Genomic DNA, 19,939 nt, shown 5'->3' on the forward strand with positions numbered 1-19,939 from the left:
GTAAGCAACAATTACCACACGAAAACAATAGAACTCCGCCATGCAGTAACTTATGCCATCTATGAAAATCGGGCACGAACTTATGCAATCATCCAATATATCCCCCATATAGATGCGCTTGCGCGCGCCTATCTCTACCAGAATCTACGATTCGTGAATAATAATCCGGAACATTTCGTTTCGTTTAAACGTTTTATCTCTCTCTCTTTCTCTCTCTCTCTCGGTTTGTCCCCACACAGTTCTAAATCGCCAGCGCGCGAGGCAAAACGACGTATCCTTCGGGGTTTACGACGCTCGCTGGCATAAGACCGAGGAAAATTTGTTCTATGCCACGTGCAGCCCGGCGCATATAAATATTCATTGCACGATACACGAGACGATGCTCAATTCACTTTTCCGTCACCGGAAACATCCCCAAAGACATTCTTGTATTTAAGAAAATTGGCGTAAAAAACATACACGTCCGAACTGTTCAATTACTTACACATATTCAACGAACAATTTTTTTTTTGAATTAAAAAGAAACAGTAAAGTTATTTCTCGTAGTTGCAAATACGGTCTCGATTGCAAATTGCTTTACCCGCGTCACAATTTTGAAAAATTTAAAGTTGTTAATAAAGGATATTTTAACGTATCTTTATCAGCTTTACAACATAAATGCATAAAAAATAATGTATTAAAAAAAGTTTTTTTTTAATTAAAAATTAAATGCATCTATTGTTGGACATTTTAGATATCTAAAAAAAAAAGTAAAAATTACAATAAAATTGAAAGTTAAAATCCTTCATGTCATATATAGCTACAAATATAATAACATACTAAATTAGCCGCTTTACAACCTCTATTCAAATTTCTAAAAATTTTGACGTATTCTATTATTTCTCAACCAAAGTCACATTAAATGTAAAAAAATTAAAAAGAATAATTATTCTCATTCTTGAATTTCTTTTTTACTTTATATTGTGTTATTAACGCGCATGATACAGTTTTATAAAAAAAATTAATTATATTTATTTGTTTAATTTATGACTCTTTGGACCATTGCAAAAGTTTCTCTGAAAAGGAAGAAAGGATTTTTTTCTGTTTCAAATTATAAATTTCTCCCTTGTCCTTCTTTCCTCTTTTCTATTGTTTCTACAATGATATCGTATGGCTCACGCTATACTGATTTTATTACAGCCTAATTAGAGCCAAATTTGCGTACCGCTCACAGTCACACGCGTCACCACAATTATGTCATGATTACGTGGATTTGTATTACAACCCTATGACGCGATGTAATGCGTATCACGGGGGCTGTTCGAAAGGGCTCTCATACGTGGCTGGATTAATTGAACGCGATGTGGCATCGATAATTCCGCATCGGATGGCAAAACACATATACGGTTGTATAAGAAGTTTTGAAATAGATGTGAATTTATTTAAGTATACTTTTCGAAGAGAGAGTACAACTTTCAATATACATATATATTATCAATCAATATTTATGTTTTTTTTTTATCTTGTGTCGTACGTAATCTTTATAAAAAATGTATGCCGTAATTTTATTATCCCCGAAATCTGAGCCGTTCTTTAAATAAATCTCCTTTTGCTCCTGAAATTACGTCAGAATTCAAATCCTAAATTTGTGCTGTATCATGTCGTGAATCATCCTGTATATGTCTCTCCTGGCATATAGTACGCTGATAACTAAAGTACTTGGACGATAAGGCTAGACACAGCTTCGGTCCACTTGTCATAGTGTATATCCTCATTATTTAGAGAGGTTGAGTTACACGTTTTACACTTTTGGGACGAGGCCGAAATATCATGATGGCGGGGAGCTCTTACAAGTGCCTTATTAATGACTGCAATTACAAAAACAATGTTTTTATAGTCATTCTAATATTCTAGTTTTTTTTTTGTTCTTCATATTTTCATGTACTTAGAAATGTGTACTAATAAGAATGATAAGATTAATCAAAGGTAAAAAAATGTAATGCAATAAAAGTTGGCGCTGCTAATGACAATCAAGAATAACGCATCGACTTTTATAACGATAGTTTAAACGGTCGCCCGATTTCGGTCCTTTTTCTCGATTGTTTTCTATGTTACTTCACCATTAATGCAAACAACAAGGGATTAAAAGCAAATAAACGTACAGCGCGTTCGATTGTCGATTCGCGCATCCTCCCCGATGCGCTTCCTGCCCGGCCGATATGACCCAATTTCTCTCGAGCTTAGAGATAGTTCGGGCCGCGGCGGAGAGAAGCAAATTGGGTAACGATAATTCCAACGATTCCTCCCATCGTTGTTTCCCACCTATCGCCATCACGCTCCTCTCGCGGAATACCTTCCGGACGAGAGAGATCCTCCATCGGATAAACTAACAAGTGGGACTCGACCGGGTTAAAGGTTTTGCTCGAGTTTACGATCAAAATCCGCTGCAACTTGGCTTTTGGAGATTAATTCGTTATATTTACAAAGCCGGGAGATTTGGACGTCTGTTCCACTTTTTCATTCGACTGGCATTTTGGAAAAAAAGTTGGGATAAGACGTTGATCGATCTCGCGATCTGTGTATCTCTCAATTCACTGTCTGTCGAATTAATATTCTCAAGTATCTCGATCGATGCTTTCCCAACGAAAGATATTTGCGCGATATATTTGATCGCTATGATTTAATTCGTGTCTCTATCATCTCCCCAAATCCTCCCCTTCTCCTTTCTCGTCTCTATTTGAGACTCCATTATATCCCCGAACACGTTCATCCAATCTCACGGATAATCCACGAATTATGTTCGTTTCATTTGCATCGTGTAACAACTATACACTTGTACGGCTCTACATTTGTTCTCTCTCTTATTTACAGAATGGAGAGTCGTCGCAGTACGTGACGGACAGACTTCGGCAATTCTCGGATCCTTTGGCGAGGTTTCAACCAATTAACGGTGAGTGAATATTACTCCACGCATACGATTGCTTATGCAAATTTAGATTCTCGGCGGAGAATACTTAACGCTTTAGTTCCTTCTGACATATCTTACTCTTAGCGATCGTTTAATTGGAGTTACATAATAATAAAGAGACATTGGGTATGTACGGATCAAAACGCGAGAGTCATCGCGATGATATTCTTTAATTTTAATGACATTGCAGTAACGCGATGTCAGGATATTCACGATAGTTCAAAAATTTGGATATTACGCAATAACTATGGTATTAAATAAAAAATGAAATAAAAATTGTATTAGTCCGCGCCTTTTCGTGGCAAAGTCCAATAAAAAGATACATACATTTATTATTGCATTTAACTTTCTCAAAGTTTGTTATTTGCTTCGGAAATTATAACGCAAGTTAAATATTTCTTCTTTATGCTTTTATTATAATAAACTTAATTATATATAATTAAGAAACTGTTATATATAATAACAGGTTTTAATTAATATTACACTTTCAACGAGAATCACTCTCTTTCCGAAAAAAGTTACTTGTTGTCAAACTGTGTTGTTGAAAGTTATCATAAATTAAAAAGAATTTATTTTTGCGTTCTCCAATTTCCGGCCACCCGATTCCCCCCTTAATCGTAAAACTCGCGTGCATTCTAGTCACGATTATCGCGAATGTCATTATCCCGGAGTGCACGTGGCACGGAAAAGTCGTTAGAGGCAAGAATCTACGGCGCGTATTCCCTTCGCGGTTTGCAACCCTGCGGATTCTCGTCTCTCATGAGTCGTCTTGTCACGCAAAAAATCATCAACATCTGCATCGCATAAGGCAGCATCAGCGCGCGATCGTTAGGCGGTCGCTGCGATTCTAAAAGCCGTAAGATTAAATTCGCGTTCATTGCACGCGTCGAGTAAAAATAGGCGGGTAAATGTATTTTTCTGATACATGCATATACAGTATGCTTCCCCCGAAATTGCCGGATGTGCTCTTAACAGATTTCACGACAAAGTTTTTGTTCTTTTTCTGAACGAGAATTTAATGATATTTATATATTACAAATTTTTAATTTTTTTATCATAATCTGATAATATTATATACAAATTTCGTGTGAATTACACATATACATATATGTGAAGATCAAATTTAAAATTTATGGAACCAAAAAATTTTATTATATGTCATTAACATACACACATTATACTTAAAATATATACTGATTATGTAACGAGAGAAATAATTATTTCAATTAATTGCTTGAAGTCTCTGAGAAGAAATACAATCTTTGAAATATTTATATTGCGTGATTCTTGAAATCTATTAAACAGAATTTTAATTAATACACAATATAAAAATGAATTAAATTATATTAATTATTTATAATCTCTAGTAGAAAAAAATAGCTGACATCAATATCTTTATTTTTACTTCGAGTGCTCCACTTTTTTGCTCGATCTTTGTTATTCAGAGAAACAAAATTATTTTAATTTCTGAATTTTTTAATTAAAGTGATAATCTTATGGAAACCATCTGTATGGAAATAATAAATCGGTGTATCGCGTACAAAGGTATCAAAGATATGTCGCCAGCGGTTACAGGTCAGATACAAAAATAATATCTCACTTTGTCCGTATATATATGTGAGTCATGCGATTGATCGTGCGTTGGGCGGGATCATCTAAAATAGTTCAACGGCGGCCAAACAGGGTGAGATAAGATCGGAGGAAGATTTCAGAATCGAAACTTTTGCCAATTTCGTTTCCTTTTCGAGTTTGTTCAGCTTGCGCGAGAAATTTCTTTGAATAGAAAGGGAAAAGAAGAACCCGCGGATATTAACAGCAGGATCGCATCTTGCGCGTGCCGTGAGATCGTCCGATTCATGTACATATTAACAAAGTAAACCGCGACACGGATGATCTGAAACAGCGCGCTCGCGCTCTTTCTCTCTCTCTCTCTCTCTCTCTCCGTACAGGTATTTTTAAGTAGATTAATGCCGGACACGCGACGGCGCATTAAGCAGATCGGTATTAATGAGTTTTGTCACCCTTGAGTGACACTCGGTCGCCGTTCGGTTACACTCGGTCGCTATAGATAGCCCACCCGTGCGCGCGCGCTTCTCTCTCTTTCTCTTTTTTGCGTACATTTCCCCCACGGAAATATATCGCGCCTACGAAAATCTTCGGTTGTATACATATATGTGGAAACTGACGAGATTATCCGACGCGCGCGTTTGCATTTGCGTTCGTCTGGCTAAAAGAGCAGAGCGAGTCTTGTTGGCGGAGCGCAGAATCCGAGTAATCGGACAGAGCATCGTCTCGTTGACATCCGATGTAGCGGCGAGTCAAACGAAATCGTTTGGATGGAGCCGGATAATCTTATATCTGTACCTATTTGAGAATTGACGAATTTTCTTTTAACATTCTGCAGAAGAGAATTTGCAATGCAATTATAGTAATTTAAATTGTAGTAAAATTTAAAACGCAATGGAAAGAATAATTCGTGATTTTGCTTTTGATATTCAGAGATTTCAGAGATCTTTAGTGCTCGTTGAATTAATTTCTTGATAGTTTTTCTCTTTCTGTTTCAATCAATACTCTAGTACAATAATTGAATCCCACATATTATGCTGGATAATTTGTAGCTTGATTATCATTGTAAGTCTAAAGGTTTGTATTTTTTTCTATTTTTTGGCTTCGGAAAAACTTTAACCTAGCTTTAATTGTTCGCGCGTTTCAGATTCTCTATTAAAAGTTTGCGCGACGTCCTCTGAACGCGAAAGGGTTAAAAATCGCTTTTTGTCGCGTTCGCTTTGCCCGCCCTTTTCATGTCGGGTAAAAAAACGTATGAGAGTATATAAGTCTTGATTACGGAGGCAACAATAACCTGGCATCAAAGAGCCGATATAGCCGAATTTCTATTCACAGAGACACTTTATGTGAAAAATAAAAATTTCCATTTTTGTTCTTGTGTTTAACGCAGATAATGTGTCGATACGCTTTTATTTCGGAGAATAGATTACGAAGAGCTTTTAAATGACCGAAACATAAAGGCATTTGAGGATTCAACGAGAGCACTCGAATAATGATTCGGGCGAATGCTTGATATCCGGTACGCGGTACAAAAGAGGTAATAAATCCAATATTTTTGATTATATCCGATCGTGTTTGGTTCGGCTTTTTTTTAGATATACGCAAACTCGCACTCGTACTTGCATATATTATTATATTGAATATTCATTCTCTTAATTTATTCATATTTTTCACAACGAAAGGAAAATCTTTGAAGATTCTGATCTCTCTATCCCTCTTAAATCTATGCAATCAATTTAGTGTACAAATAATAAAATATTTACAATAAAATGCTCAGATAATAAATATAATGTGAGGAAGACGGCCTAATTAAAAGCCTTGCGCGGTAAACAATGTGCAAATTTCTTGATAATTAATTTTTTATTATTGAAATAAACATTTCGGTCCTATGTTTCGGATCATCTTCAGCTTGGAGTATAGAATTACACGTGTATATATCTGTCAAAGATATTTACAAAATGCTCATTTCAATAATGAAAAATTAATTATCTAGAAATTTGCGTATTGTTTACCGCGCGAGGCTTCTTAATTAGCCCTCCTCACGTTATATGTGCATATAATATATTCACCGAGATAATAAAAAGGATTGACAATATTTATTTGCTGCGATTTATTTTTGACATTTGTCAACCACGTGATCTTTCTGTCAATAACTCGTTTTCCGACCATCGATTTTTAAAAGACCAGATTTTTGGTGTACAAATGAGAAGCGAAACTATGTGTCGCCAGTCGTTTTTTCCGTCAGCTTCTATCTAACGACGATGCTTCGAAGATGCGACGCGACGCGTTTCGGGATAAATTATTCGGGAGGGCGCGGTCCTATTTTCCGGTCGACCGCCTGCACAATTTCGATCGCTCGCCCGCCAAGAGAGCTCGTTACGATGCAGGCCACCACGATGTAGGCTCGATCCTCGCGATCGATTTTCTTCTTCGACATTCCGTCAGCTCGTTAGTTTGCGCACGTCACAAACAATCACAATGTTGATCGCGACAGGGTGAAAATTTGTCAACCTCTCTGATAAATGAAAGATGCGCGAAATATCAAGTGTGTCCAGTGTATTTTATTCACTCGCTCGAAAAGGAGTTTATTTTGAAAGAGCGAGAAAAATATACGAAATCATTTAATAATATAAAAAATGTTTTTAAAATTGATTTGCGTGCGTTGATTTACCATATATTCGCGCTTCCGTTTACCGTAGCGTTAGTTTTGAATACGTTTAATTCCGAGTTTAATTCGTTTAATGTCGAGATTGCACAATTAATCCAATTTATTTCTAATCTCGATTATAAAGTGTCACAATAACGATGCTTGTTATTTATGTGTCATCCACGCAAATTTAACAAATTTGTTTCACTTCGTGTTTCTTAACACTTGTCCCCAAAAGATTCTCGCTTCTACGCATATCGTCTATCCGCTCGTAAACGTTTCAGATTGCTCGTGTAAACGTCATTAGAGCCATCGAGATCTAGATCGAGAGTTTCTTGATGCATCTCGCCTACATTTGACTCAAAAATATTGTTAAGTGTTTAGTCGATCCTTAACTTTACACCTGACGTTTTGTACATTTTCTTCCTTTCTTTTCTTTTAACCAGATAACATCCGTTAAATTAAAATTCTCCATCTTTAAAATTAAGAAATTATATTGTCGGATAGAGTGCTCGTTAATGGAAAGATGAGATCCAGATCTGATAAGGGATATAATGAAAATATGATACGTAGCAGTAGCAAGTAACGGGATATACCGCATCATAGAGACGTAAACATCCATCTACTCGCGTGTGGTCGACTATCAGGGTGGCGGCGCGTCGAAGTAACTCTAGCAGACTTACATATGTTCACTATTAAATTATTGCGTTTATACGTGCGCGACTACCCTCGCATGTTAGGGAAGAACGGGATGAGCGCAAGAGGGAGAAAGAGAGAGAGAGAGAGAGAGATAGAACCCGCGACCGGGTACTTGGACATTTATCCCCACGGCTATTTCCGTGAGACACTTGTAATGTTTTCGTTTTTCTCCCGTGCCGAAAATGCGACGGGATTAATTGGCCTACATTCTGAAAATAGACGAGCACTGCGGGACGCGCGAGCGAGTCAGCGCGTAAGTAACGTTGCAGCAACATTCGTCAAAAGATCGCGATCGCCGATCGCTTTTCTTCTCCCGGGACTTGTAAGTTTCTAGTGTTTAATGATGTCGGGAGAGAAACAGTTTCTGTATCCCTCTTCTCTCCCGTCGCCGAAGCGTCTCGTTCGTTTCGACGCGAAGACTGTAATTAAAGACCCATTCTACTATAGCGATATGAAAAATTGATAATTATTAAGAAATTATTTTTAATGTTTTACATATGTTTTTATTGATGTTTAAACAGTTTAACGGTCAGTATTTTTAAATCTTGGATGTTTAATATTTACTTTTTTTGGTTCGATACAAGTCTCTGCACATAGCTTGTTCGAAAATACCAGGGTTGAGAAGTAACGCGTTACTTGTAACGCCGTTACCGTTACAGTTACTTTTTTCGGTAACTGTAACGGTAATGGCGTTACAAATTTTATTTGTAACGGAAAAAGTAACTTCGTTACATTTTTCGGTAACGAGTAACGAATTTAACAGTTACTTTTATCGTTACTTTTTTCAAATTTTTTGATTTATTTAAGATATTATTCTTGCTATTGTGCGTGATAAAATTTTTATCTTAACCGTAAAGCCGTAAGCAAATCGACCAATTAGCATTCTTATTATGTTGTAAAAATGCTCGAATGTGATTGATCAACTTATGGCTCTTACAGATCAGTGCGATGACGCGACGCGCGATATCCAATGAGAGCTTTATCTTTTCGGAAAAGCAGAGCTCTCATTTACTACCAGTTCTAAGTACCTTGCAACGAAAATTAGAAAATCTCAATAAATCTGACCTTATAGATTGCCATTCATTAGTTGAAGCTATTCAGCAAGGTTTAAATAAAAGGTAACTTATTAATTTGATTAATACATATGTTATTTAATTTTAAATAAGGATTTAATTGAAAAATATTATTTTATTTTAAACTATTGATTCAAAAGTATTAATTTCAATAAAACAAACAATGTCGCTTAATTTACTATATTTGATTTTAAATTTCTTACAATATTTGAAACAAAAGAATTAATAATAGCAGCATGTTTACATCCAAAATTTAAGTTAAACTGGTTAACCGGAGAAAAAAGAAAACGTGCTGAAAATTACTTGGAGGATTTATTGGGAATCCGATCAACTGAAAATTCTCCAAAAGCTGGAAAATCTGACGATCACGATGATTTTTTCATTTTTGAGCAAAAAACGGTACAAAATGAATCTGAACAAGAAGAATTGCAACGGTTTTTAAAATCAAATGATTGTAATATAGAAATATTAAACGACTATCCAAAACTTAAAAAACTTTTTATTAAATATAATACAGCTCTACCAAGCAGTGCATCTGTAGAAAGAATGTTTAGCATCGGTGGCTCTGTATTAACACCACAAAGAGGGCATTTAAATGATGATACTATAGGGCAACAAATTTTATTAAAAATTAATAAAGAATTTCGATAAAATTTAATCATTTATTTTGTAATAAACCTTGAATGAAATCTTGCTTACAATTTTTTAAAAGTTTTTCTTATGCAAAATAATTTATTAGTTTGTATTGTAAAAAAGTAACGGAAATTGTAACGACTCGTTACTTTTTAGTAACTGTAACGGTAACGAGTTACTTTTTAAAATTGGTAACGAGTAACGGTAACGAGTTACTTTTTAGAAAAAATAACGGTAACGGTAACGAGTTACTTTTATAAAGTAACTTTCCCAACCCTGGAAAATACATAGTTCGACGATGCGACATGCTACTCCTCGTGTAATTGCCTGAAATGAACAAACTTATTGTAATTTTATTTTGTACAATACTTATGGGACACTGTGAACCTAATTTCATTAGAGAAAACTGAAAAATAACAAAGTAGTGTCATTTTAAAATTAGATATGTCAATTTTCCTGAAATTTATTCATTTCTTGAAGATCAGGAAAATATTAATCTTTTAATTTCTATTTTCTGAATCCTCAAAAGTGTTCTCTTTCGTCTAAAAAATTGAAGTTATTTGGTCTATTAGTTTTTAAGATATTTGTTACACCAACTTTGAAAACAGTGTTTTAAGAAAAATGCATTTTAAGTTTTGCAAGCTCATTTCAAGGCCCGAGCATCATCCTATTCAAAATTTTATAACTTTGTCAATTTTGCAAATTTTTCAATAAAATTTGGAAGACATATTTTTCAGACATTATATTTTCAGAAAATAAAAAAAAATGATTTTTTTGGCTCTTTAAAGTAGACTGAGCTTTTAAGGAAGATATAAATATAATCTTCATTTTGCTTCTGAATTTTTTTGCAATATCGATAAAAAGATTATAAAAAAACGCAAGTTTTATAATTGTTGTATGTAAAAATATTCACACATGGTGCTCAAATAATTATGTGGATCGCGCGCGCGCGGTTCGATTTTTAGTAATTGCGTGAGATGATGTCTCGTCGTTTTACTACTTGGTTTACGTCTGCGCAGCATTAAAATTTTATCATTGTCGACATGCTGTCACGATATGGTTACTTCGAGCGTGCGAGAGCATCGGACACGCCAACTCGTGTCACGTGCGTTGCGTACCACGTCGGCTTCGTAATAATTTGCGAAAAGATACATTCTCCTCTGAACGTTGACACGTGCATGTGCCTAATTCATAACAAAGATAAAGCTTGTATAAAAAAAATCGTTTGTGTATGCGTTGTGTTATTTTCTCTCTCTTTCTCTCATTTTTGTAATTTTCAAAGTAATTATCTATTGTTTGATCTTTAAAATTATACATATTTACACGAATATTCCCTCTGTCTCTGATCGGAAATAATTTGAAAAAGATAACACTTTTTTAAGGTAAAGATGAAAATAATATACATTTTGATAATTTAGTTAAAGATAAGATAAAGCGATAACTCTTAAAATATAATATAATTATCTAGATACTTTTATTCGGATAATAGGAAACATTGCTTACCGCGCATATGTATAGAATGGTCGAAAAGAATTTTTGAATATTTCTTTCCAACTTTATCCAAAAAATTTTGTTGTACTTAAAAAGAAATTGATACTTTTCATAGAGTTAACGAACAAATCCATATATTTCATTTCGCGGTTCACTATCTTCGGTTCGTAATTCGTCGCGCTTATCGTTGGCCGATGTGCACGCGACTTAGCGAATCCTTGTAAAAGCGTTTCACGCTGCCAAGAACGCGACGAAGCTATACACGGACGCACAAGTATCGTGGATCGGTTCCAAAACAAGCTTCATTTGCAGCGCGCTACGATGTCACGACGAAGTAGCAGCTAGATAAGTAGGTGTATCTCGTTCGCGATACACGGAAGGGCGGATATATAGGGAGGAATACGCAAATTTGCGTCTCTCCGCCACACAAACATATACACCAATAATATAGCTCGTGGATGCCGGCCAAGTTCGGGATTCAACGTCCGCCTAATGCTCGATAAGAGAGCGCGATCGCACGGAATGACAGAGAGAAGACGAAGCGAGAATACGAGAGAGAAGCAGAACGAACATCTGGGGTTATAGCATTCTATAGAATTTATAGAATGCTATAAAACCAGAAATCATGAAAAAATTGTCATCTGAAATGACAAAACCCTCTTAGCTTAAATCTTTTTTTCTATTGTTTAAAATGGCAAAGATACTTCCGATGAACAGAATTAATAGATCATCACACACAAACACACACACACACACACACACACACACACACACACACACACACACCACACACACCACACCACACACACACACACACACACACACACACACACACACACACACACACACACACACACACACACACACACACACACACACACACACACACACACACACAACACACACACACACACACACACACACATCATTTTAATTATACGACGCATGACTGACATCTTTTCAGCACTTATGAAACATAAAGCGTCTAGAGCTGTTGGCGGGATAATTAGTATCGGTTACTGAAGCTTTTGTAAGGATGAGAAAGAGGGAGAGGAGAAATAATGCGAGAGACGCCAGCGATTGTCCCGCTTGATGAATCGCGAGACGAAATCTCGGCGTTGCGACGCACTCATAGACGTCCGCAAAACGAGCCCGATAACAATGCGACGTTAAAACCGTCGCGACGCGCGGTCGGCTGTTAAAATAACTCGGTATTAATTAGCGTTAATGAATACCTGGCTATCGGCGAGCGTGGAGGATATTTTGGATATATATCTCGCGCGTTCCTTCACTGACATTCAACGTGATTCCTTCCGCATCATATATTTTCGTGTAATACTCTCGAGTCATCCCTCAATAAAAGGGACTGTCTTTTTTCTTAGATAAGACAATACTTTTATGCAGCAAGGAACTTTTTGTTATATGTTAAATTAATTAAATTATATTTTTTCAATATTTTTTCAATATTATTTATTTTTTGCAAATATTTTTCTTCCCCTAATACAATATATTGCTGATTTTCTTTCATTAATCATCATCCACTTTAGATGCTTCACCATAAAAATTCTAACGGCAAATTCTAACGTTTCTCAATTAAAGAATCAGATTAAATTAAAATTGTATATACAATATTGAGTTTGAACGATTCTATCATCTATATATATATATATATATATATATATATATATATATATATATATATATATATATATATAGATGATAGAACCGTTCAAACTCAATATTGTATATACAATTTTAATTTAATCTGATTCTTTAATTGAGAATGATATGCAATATATATATATATATATATATATATATTGCATATCATCCCTCCCCGATAAATGATAGTATCGAAGAACAGAAGGAGTCTTCGACTATCCACGGGCTATTTCCGTCGGCTTTATTAAATCTAACGTTTCATCGAGGAGAGAGAGAGACAGAGAGAGGGACAAAGTCGTCAATTAGAGAGAGGATCGCGAACGTCACGCCTCGGCGTGCCGGTCGAGCGAGCGTAAAGTGCGAACGCTCGATTACGTAAACAGCGGGGTCCGCTAATCCGCGCTGATCAAGACAAATGCGCTTCTCTCTTCTCCTCCTCCTTCTTCTCGTCGTCGTCGTCGTCGTCATCGTCATCGTCGTCGTCGTCGTCGTCGTCGTCGTCGTCGTTGTCGTCGCGCGCGTCATCAGAGCGGAGCCTGATATGATACCCGCCGATAAATTGCGTGGGCGCGAGAATCTCTTCTCCGCTTCTCTTCTCGGCTTCCCGGATGCACATCGGAATTGGTCGGTGGATTATATGGTCCAAGAGACGCGCGGGAGAGAGGATATTCTCCCTCGTTACCGCAAACGCGGCGCGAGCCATAATTTACGATCGCGCTCTAGCACGTGTCGCGCAGATTCGCGCGCGAATCCTAATCTATACGCGAGCTGTCAGACGACTTTACCGAAGCGTGTCCTAGCTCCAGAGCGCGTCTGATTATTTTAACCGATGCGCCGACGTTACGTTCCATTTAATAGCCGTTATTCGTAAATAGTGCTCGCGTCGAGAAAAAATTTTGCGCATTCGCGATCGCGAGAAAGATACGAATACAGAGGAGACGAATACAGAGGACGGGATGAGGAAAGAGGTAGTTTCACTGACGAGATTTAAACTTTGGGTCTGCAGAAAAATGTTTTCTTTAATTATACTTGTATATCTTAAAAATATATTTTTTTCCTCCAGTCGCTTCAAGGATTACATTGTTATTACATTAAAACAAATCAGGAATAATTGCAGATCTGTTTTTTTTTTATATTACATACATGATACAATAATAATGATATGTAATCGTTAATCTTATTTTGCGACAAAAAGGATTACAGCTTAAATATAAGTTTATACTAAGTCTTAGCTTAAATAAGTTTATACAATAAGTAATACAATAAAGTAATACAGGGACTGTATTTCTTACATATGTATTGAAATTTATGATGAGAAAGAGAGAGAGACAGAGAGAAAGAAAAATAAGAAAGGAAGAGAGAAAACGTGTGTACAAAAGTACAATATTAACGTAAAATATTCACCTTCGCTTCACTTTACATCTAAATCGTAACATGACGCGATCGTTGACGCCGCATCTAGACTAATGTCGCTCTCTCTAATGTATACAATGTATAAGTAGTTTAACCGCCGCAAATTATCGCTCTTTTGATCATCGCGATCATGAGCGCTCGTAAAGCTGCGGCGTGAACCGCGATGGTGGTGGCTGACGCGTCTCTAATGTGTTTCCCTTACAACGTATACTTGTCGTTTGATTTGGAGGCGCGGTATGCGAAGTGTAGGAGTTCTCTCTCTCTCTCTCTCTCTGCGCTCGGAGATGATCAAACGACTCGTCGAGGCATTCAAAGAAATATACGCGATTGCGTATATAAATTACGTCGCTCTAAAGGTAATTAGCGATTGCTGCTTATCACAATTAATATATACCGATACCCAGTGTCGATAGGTTCGAGATATCATGAGCGACCAAACGTCCCTTTTCTTTTTCTCTTTTCGAGAAAATCAAGTAAAAAATATATTTTTCTAAAACTCTAAAAAATAAATATTTTTCTAAAACTCTAAAAAATAAATCTTTAAAAAATATTTATTATCTCTGTTTATTAATGCTCATTTTTTTGAGGTGAGAGTTTTCTTTCTTTCTTGTTTTTTACTTAAAAGAAAAAGTATCGAATTATTGGTGCTCTTGACAGATCCTCGATAATTTAATTTGTAACTTTTTTGCAATAAATCCCATATTGAAACATGAACATTTGATTAAACATTATCGACAAATAAATTAAAGGTTGAAAATCTTAACTTTGATTCTAACAAAACTTCTGTAACAAGTTATATATAATTATAATATGACAAGATATACATTTAAACAGACGTGATGGAGCAATTTAGAAGCTGGGGAATTGTATTTAATGCCAAAAAAAATACAGGAAACGATTATTCTTTTCCCTGCGTGATATTTTTTTTTCTAAACTGTGTTATTAATATGCATACGTGTGAGTTTATTCGAGATTCGCTTTTAAAATTCCACTTGGAAACCCGGCGTGAATTCGCGGCGATGAATACACGTGCGAGAAGTTATCTCGAAAAATATCCGGACTTTCGTCAGAAGGATAAGAAAATTCAAGCTAACCGGCACAGACCGGAGTGCCATATATTGCCACGGTACATTAGTATGACGCATCGTTGTCCGGAGTCCTCCTCAGCTCGGCGAAACGCGAATTTAAGCGCGGATGAAACCGCAGCCAAGGTACATACTCCGTTGCACGCGGGAATCCGCTAATGTTATCCGGAAAAGCGTTATTTTCCCTTTGCTATAATGCGAAAAAAGGAGAAAAGACGAATCGAATATACGATAACTTGTTTACGAATAATCGACATTTAATATGTGCGTATACACGCTCATCTGATATATTTATTTTTAATCCAGATGATATTTTTCGTGATATTTAGGAAACTCTAGAATAGATGGAGACCGCTGGTTGAGATAGCTTTTTTCTGGTTCACAGTTTGATTATTTAATGATATTTTTCGAAATTTGAATATAGTAATTTAATTTAGAAACAAGATATTATATAATTTTTTCTTAATAAACATTAAATAATTTGACAGATGTAATATAAATTGCGAGAGATTAAACGAACGGTCATATTAGTTCGTGGATTTAAATACACATCGCCAGAACTCATTTGAAAAATTAATTACAGTTATTCGTTCAATAATCGTTATTGATTTATTCCTTCGATGTAAGCGATTTTTCATGTGAATGATTTAATTCTTAAATCGGACACTATTAAATCTCAAATTCAATTTTCGTGATGAGAATCCGTATTATACTGCGATTTATTAAAGAACGAGTTCCATTTCGCATAATTTTACAAATATAACTCTAATTAACTTATACAAGAGAATTAGTTATGATTATGCAATTGTATAACGTTTGACAGAGACAGATTCTCCATATAAATAAAATCAAAATTGCGTCATAAACATCGTGAAGTCACGATATACTATGAATTAATACAAGAAAACAACTATAATTATTCTCATAAATCAATATAAATATTACAGTATTTTGCATGATTAAAATTGCCAACTATAATAAATACATATAAATAAAAGGTCGCGCAGAGAGCGATTTGTAAATTAATTGCGCATTATCTTGGTGCAATTACAAAATCTAATTGCAAAAACCGTAAGTATGTCAATGTCTTCAATTCTCGCGCAATTGTCGAGTCGCAAACTGATCCTGCGCGCATGGACTTTCCCTTAAAGAAGACGCGGTTCATTTGGAGCACCGGATGCGATTAGGACAGCGACTGAATTGAGACGACTTAATTGCGTTTCCATCTTCAAAGACGTGTCCTAGACAATTTGCTGAATCCGTGCGGATCTTGGCACAACGGACCTTTGATTCCTTCTCATTAGCGCGAAACGCATCGGTGGCTCCGAACTTCTCGGAACAAGAGGCGCTCTAACTACACATTCTCTGTCGCGGCGTTACTCTCCCCGGATCTTTTTTCCGCAACGGAAAAGCCGTGTCGAGAGGCACTATTGAGGCTTCGCACCCGAAATTATTTCACGCGAAGCATTAAGTGCGATCTATTTTAATGATATAAACAGCGATCGTTAATCAAAACAGCGTAATTAAAATTGGACAATTCAGGAAAAGGACCGTTTATTACGTATAAATCACAATTCTACGTACAATATTGTTAAGTTTTTCTCTTCCCTCGCCCCTTTCTCTCTCCCTGGGAGAAAAGGTTTTTTCGAGTTCCTTCTTTTCCTCGGCATTCAAGATCGATGATGAAAGCGCTCTCATCTTTTAATTAATACTTCATGCAAGACAACATTTTTTTTTTAGCTCTTGTCACATATATCGCGATAAATCATGTTGACTGATACTCAGGAATTGTGTCGAGTATACGATGTTAATTTGGCGAGTGTTCTTTCGATTCAATGTTGCTTTCTATGCCTATCTATATTTATAGACGCAGTTCCGTTTTCAAGCATATCCCATGCACGTTTCCCTTCGTCTTTCGTAGGTTGACCGCTTATTTTTGCCGCTCTTACCTAACGTTATGAGGCATTTGCAAATTAATTTACTGATTTATCGAATCGATTAGAGCGACGAGATATGATATAGAGAACAGATATTTCGGATGTATAGAAGTAATCGAAAAATATTGGGTACCTATCGATCCAATCTTGTTTATTTTTGCGAAATTAATGCCTTTCAATAATTCGCACAAATATGTATCAAACAAAAAAAGGAATCGTCAAACAGAGAATTGGATATCAACAATTTTATTTTATAAACTTATATATAACAAATTTTTATGTAAATAGATTAAAATGCATCAAATTTAAATTGTTCCAAAAAATCATTACGTTTTATCATCAAATTATTCCAGATATTATTTTGGTATCAGCTGGACGCATAGACTGAGACGAAATATATAAAGTAATTAATATTCTGTTATAAATTAATTTAATTAATTAATTAATTTTTTATATGTTTAAATAGCGTTTATACTTGATCGCGGTGCATTTCATTCTTCATTATAGATGCAGAAATGTCCACTCGTTTGTCTACCTATGTATGTATGTATCGAGAATTACGTCGAAAATTACAGCCAACAGTTCTGCGATAAATAATTCACGTCACCATCGCGAAAACTGCTCGGTGTCGCGCGGTATATCAAACAAATCTAGCGAGCAAACTAGATGATACATCATCTGCAGCAGTATGACAGCCAGTATCGTAGGCAGTAATCTATAAATAAATACTCGTGCGCCTTGCCAAACAATCGATTCGATTGGGATTAATTGTTCAATGCAAGTATTTCCGGAAAATCCCGAATTAAATAAATTTTATCCCGATTACAATACTATACTTTCAAAAACTTCTTTGCGCGCTAAAAACTATATATTTTGTATACTTTACATTTCTTATATATATATATAATTTATAAATATTTCCATAAATAATAATTATAAATAATTATAATAAATATTTGAATTAATCTTAATTTTTTTAAACCAAAAATAAAATATTAAAATCAAAGTTATTGACAAGAAACATTATTAGAATAATTAATATAAATATCAATTTTAATACTTTTTATCGTTATTAAAGTAAAAATTTATTAAAAATAATCTTAAAATTTATAATCTTAAAACAATATCGTCTTGTTTTGATTTTAACGATGGGAGCTATTTTTTTCGGTTTGCGATCAAACAGATCGGAGCAAACGCGTTTGAGTAATATATCTTGATTAAATATAATTTTTATCACGTTATAAAGACATTAATATTCAAATATTAATTTATTATTGATATCTCTTATTTATACGTTTCTTGTTTGCGTTTACATCGATATAAAGCGATTTTTCGGTTTATTACACAGAATGAAAGAACATCGAAAGCGATAAAGATATTTACTCAAATTAAACACAATATTTTATAGGTAATGCAATATTTTATTAAAATATGTCGAATCATCATCGTAATCATTGTTATCATTATTTATATTTTGTGATTATCGCCGTTTTCATCAAATACAGAGCAAGCTATATAAAAATTCTTTTAGCACTTTCTCATTATCTTACTATCTCATACAGGCTCATGAATATGTATGATCTCTTATTTCTACATTGTTTTTAGTTGTATGGAGATTACAGTTGTCGAGTCACAGTTTTCACACAATAATTACGAAGAATTTTAACCGTCTCGGCACGGGTATGTTAATTTTTGTATAATTTGTGGACTAGAAAACTAAGTAGCTTCTACAAAACATTTACACAATCTTCTTCGATATGTAACTGATTTTTCTTGAACGAAAAATTTGATTAAATCTCATCTCTCTTTGTAAGTTTTTTATTTCCGAATGTCTTGGTAATTAAGAGCTTCCAATTAAAATTCTATTAAAATGATATCTATTCAGAATTAAATAAAGATGAAAGTCTATATCAATTTTCACAAAAAATTACTTGCTCTTAAATTCTTATCATCTATTGTTTGAAGTTGTTGTTGTTATTATGACCTTTTAAACAAATAAATCGGTTGTAGATGAAAAGTAATTTCACGTAATTTATAAAATGTTGAAAATTAAAGCTATTTCCACCCTATACATAAAACGAGTAAAAAGTGAAGAAAAAGAAGATTGAAACTAACTGTCATCTTGTATTTATCAGCGCATGTCGACCTATTCGTCCGCGTTCCAACTAATATTATTAGTTTCGCATGTTTCTCCCGTTCTCTCAGTTATATACTTTGCGGTATCTTTATCCGAACTTTCGTGCCAGCAATATATTCAAGATGATGGCGAATGTGGGTGGCTAATTAGATCATCGACGCATTTGATAATCTGCCGCGACAGTTTGCAGGCTTGCCGTGTTCTAATCACTAAATTTTAACATCGTTAAATATTTAAGTGTTTAGACGTATTGTATTTAAAAAATACTTTTCACATTTTTTTTTACGTTTCTATAACTTAATACATTTTACCGTTTAAATTTTAAGAATTCCAATATTACTCATTATTTTTGCTTAGCGACAATTGATGAACATTGCGATATAAAAATACTGTACGAATATACAATAAAGCATTTTTTCAAAATTCTTTTTCATTTAAGAGCAAACACTTTGTTCGTTATAATTAATGAAAATAAAAAGAAATATATGAATTTAATTCTAAATTTATTCGTACATTATAAGATTTTGTTTTGTAATAATATATTTTATCTAAGCAAGCAGAATATTGATAAATTACAAAACAACAATATACAAACGTGATTCCTTTACGAAATTTACATGATCCCTTTAATGTGCACGTGGATATACAT

The 19,939-nt window shown here is 34.8% G+C and overlaps 1 protein-coding gene across 1 annotated transcript in view; it reads left to right on the forward strand.

Annotated features, from left to right (window-relative positions):
- Nau (myogenic-determination protein nautilus) overlaps positions 1–19,939 on the forward strand; it is a 38,130-nt gene that overhangs the window by 14,749 nt on the left and 3,442 nt on the right. Inside the window, exon 4 of the mRNA XM_070314276.1 lies at positions 2,851–2,929. Coding sequence (XP_070170377.1) covers positions 2,851–2,929 — 79 coding nt within the window. The remainder of the gene's footprint in view (positions 1–2,850; positions 2,930–19,939) is intronic.

Source organism: Polyergus mexicanus, unplaced genomic scaffold (assembly GCF_030449975.1).
Source record: "Polyergus mexicanus isolate NDT 795.1 unplaced genomic scaffold, iyPolMexi1.0 SCAF_26, whole genome shotgun sequence".
Taxonomy (NCBI): domain Eukaryota; kingdom Metazoa; phylum Arthropoda; class Insecta; order Hymenoptera; family Formicidae; genus Polyergus; species Polyergus mexicanus.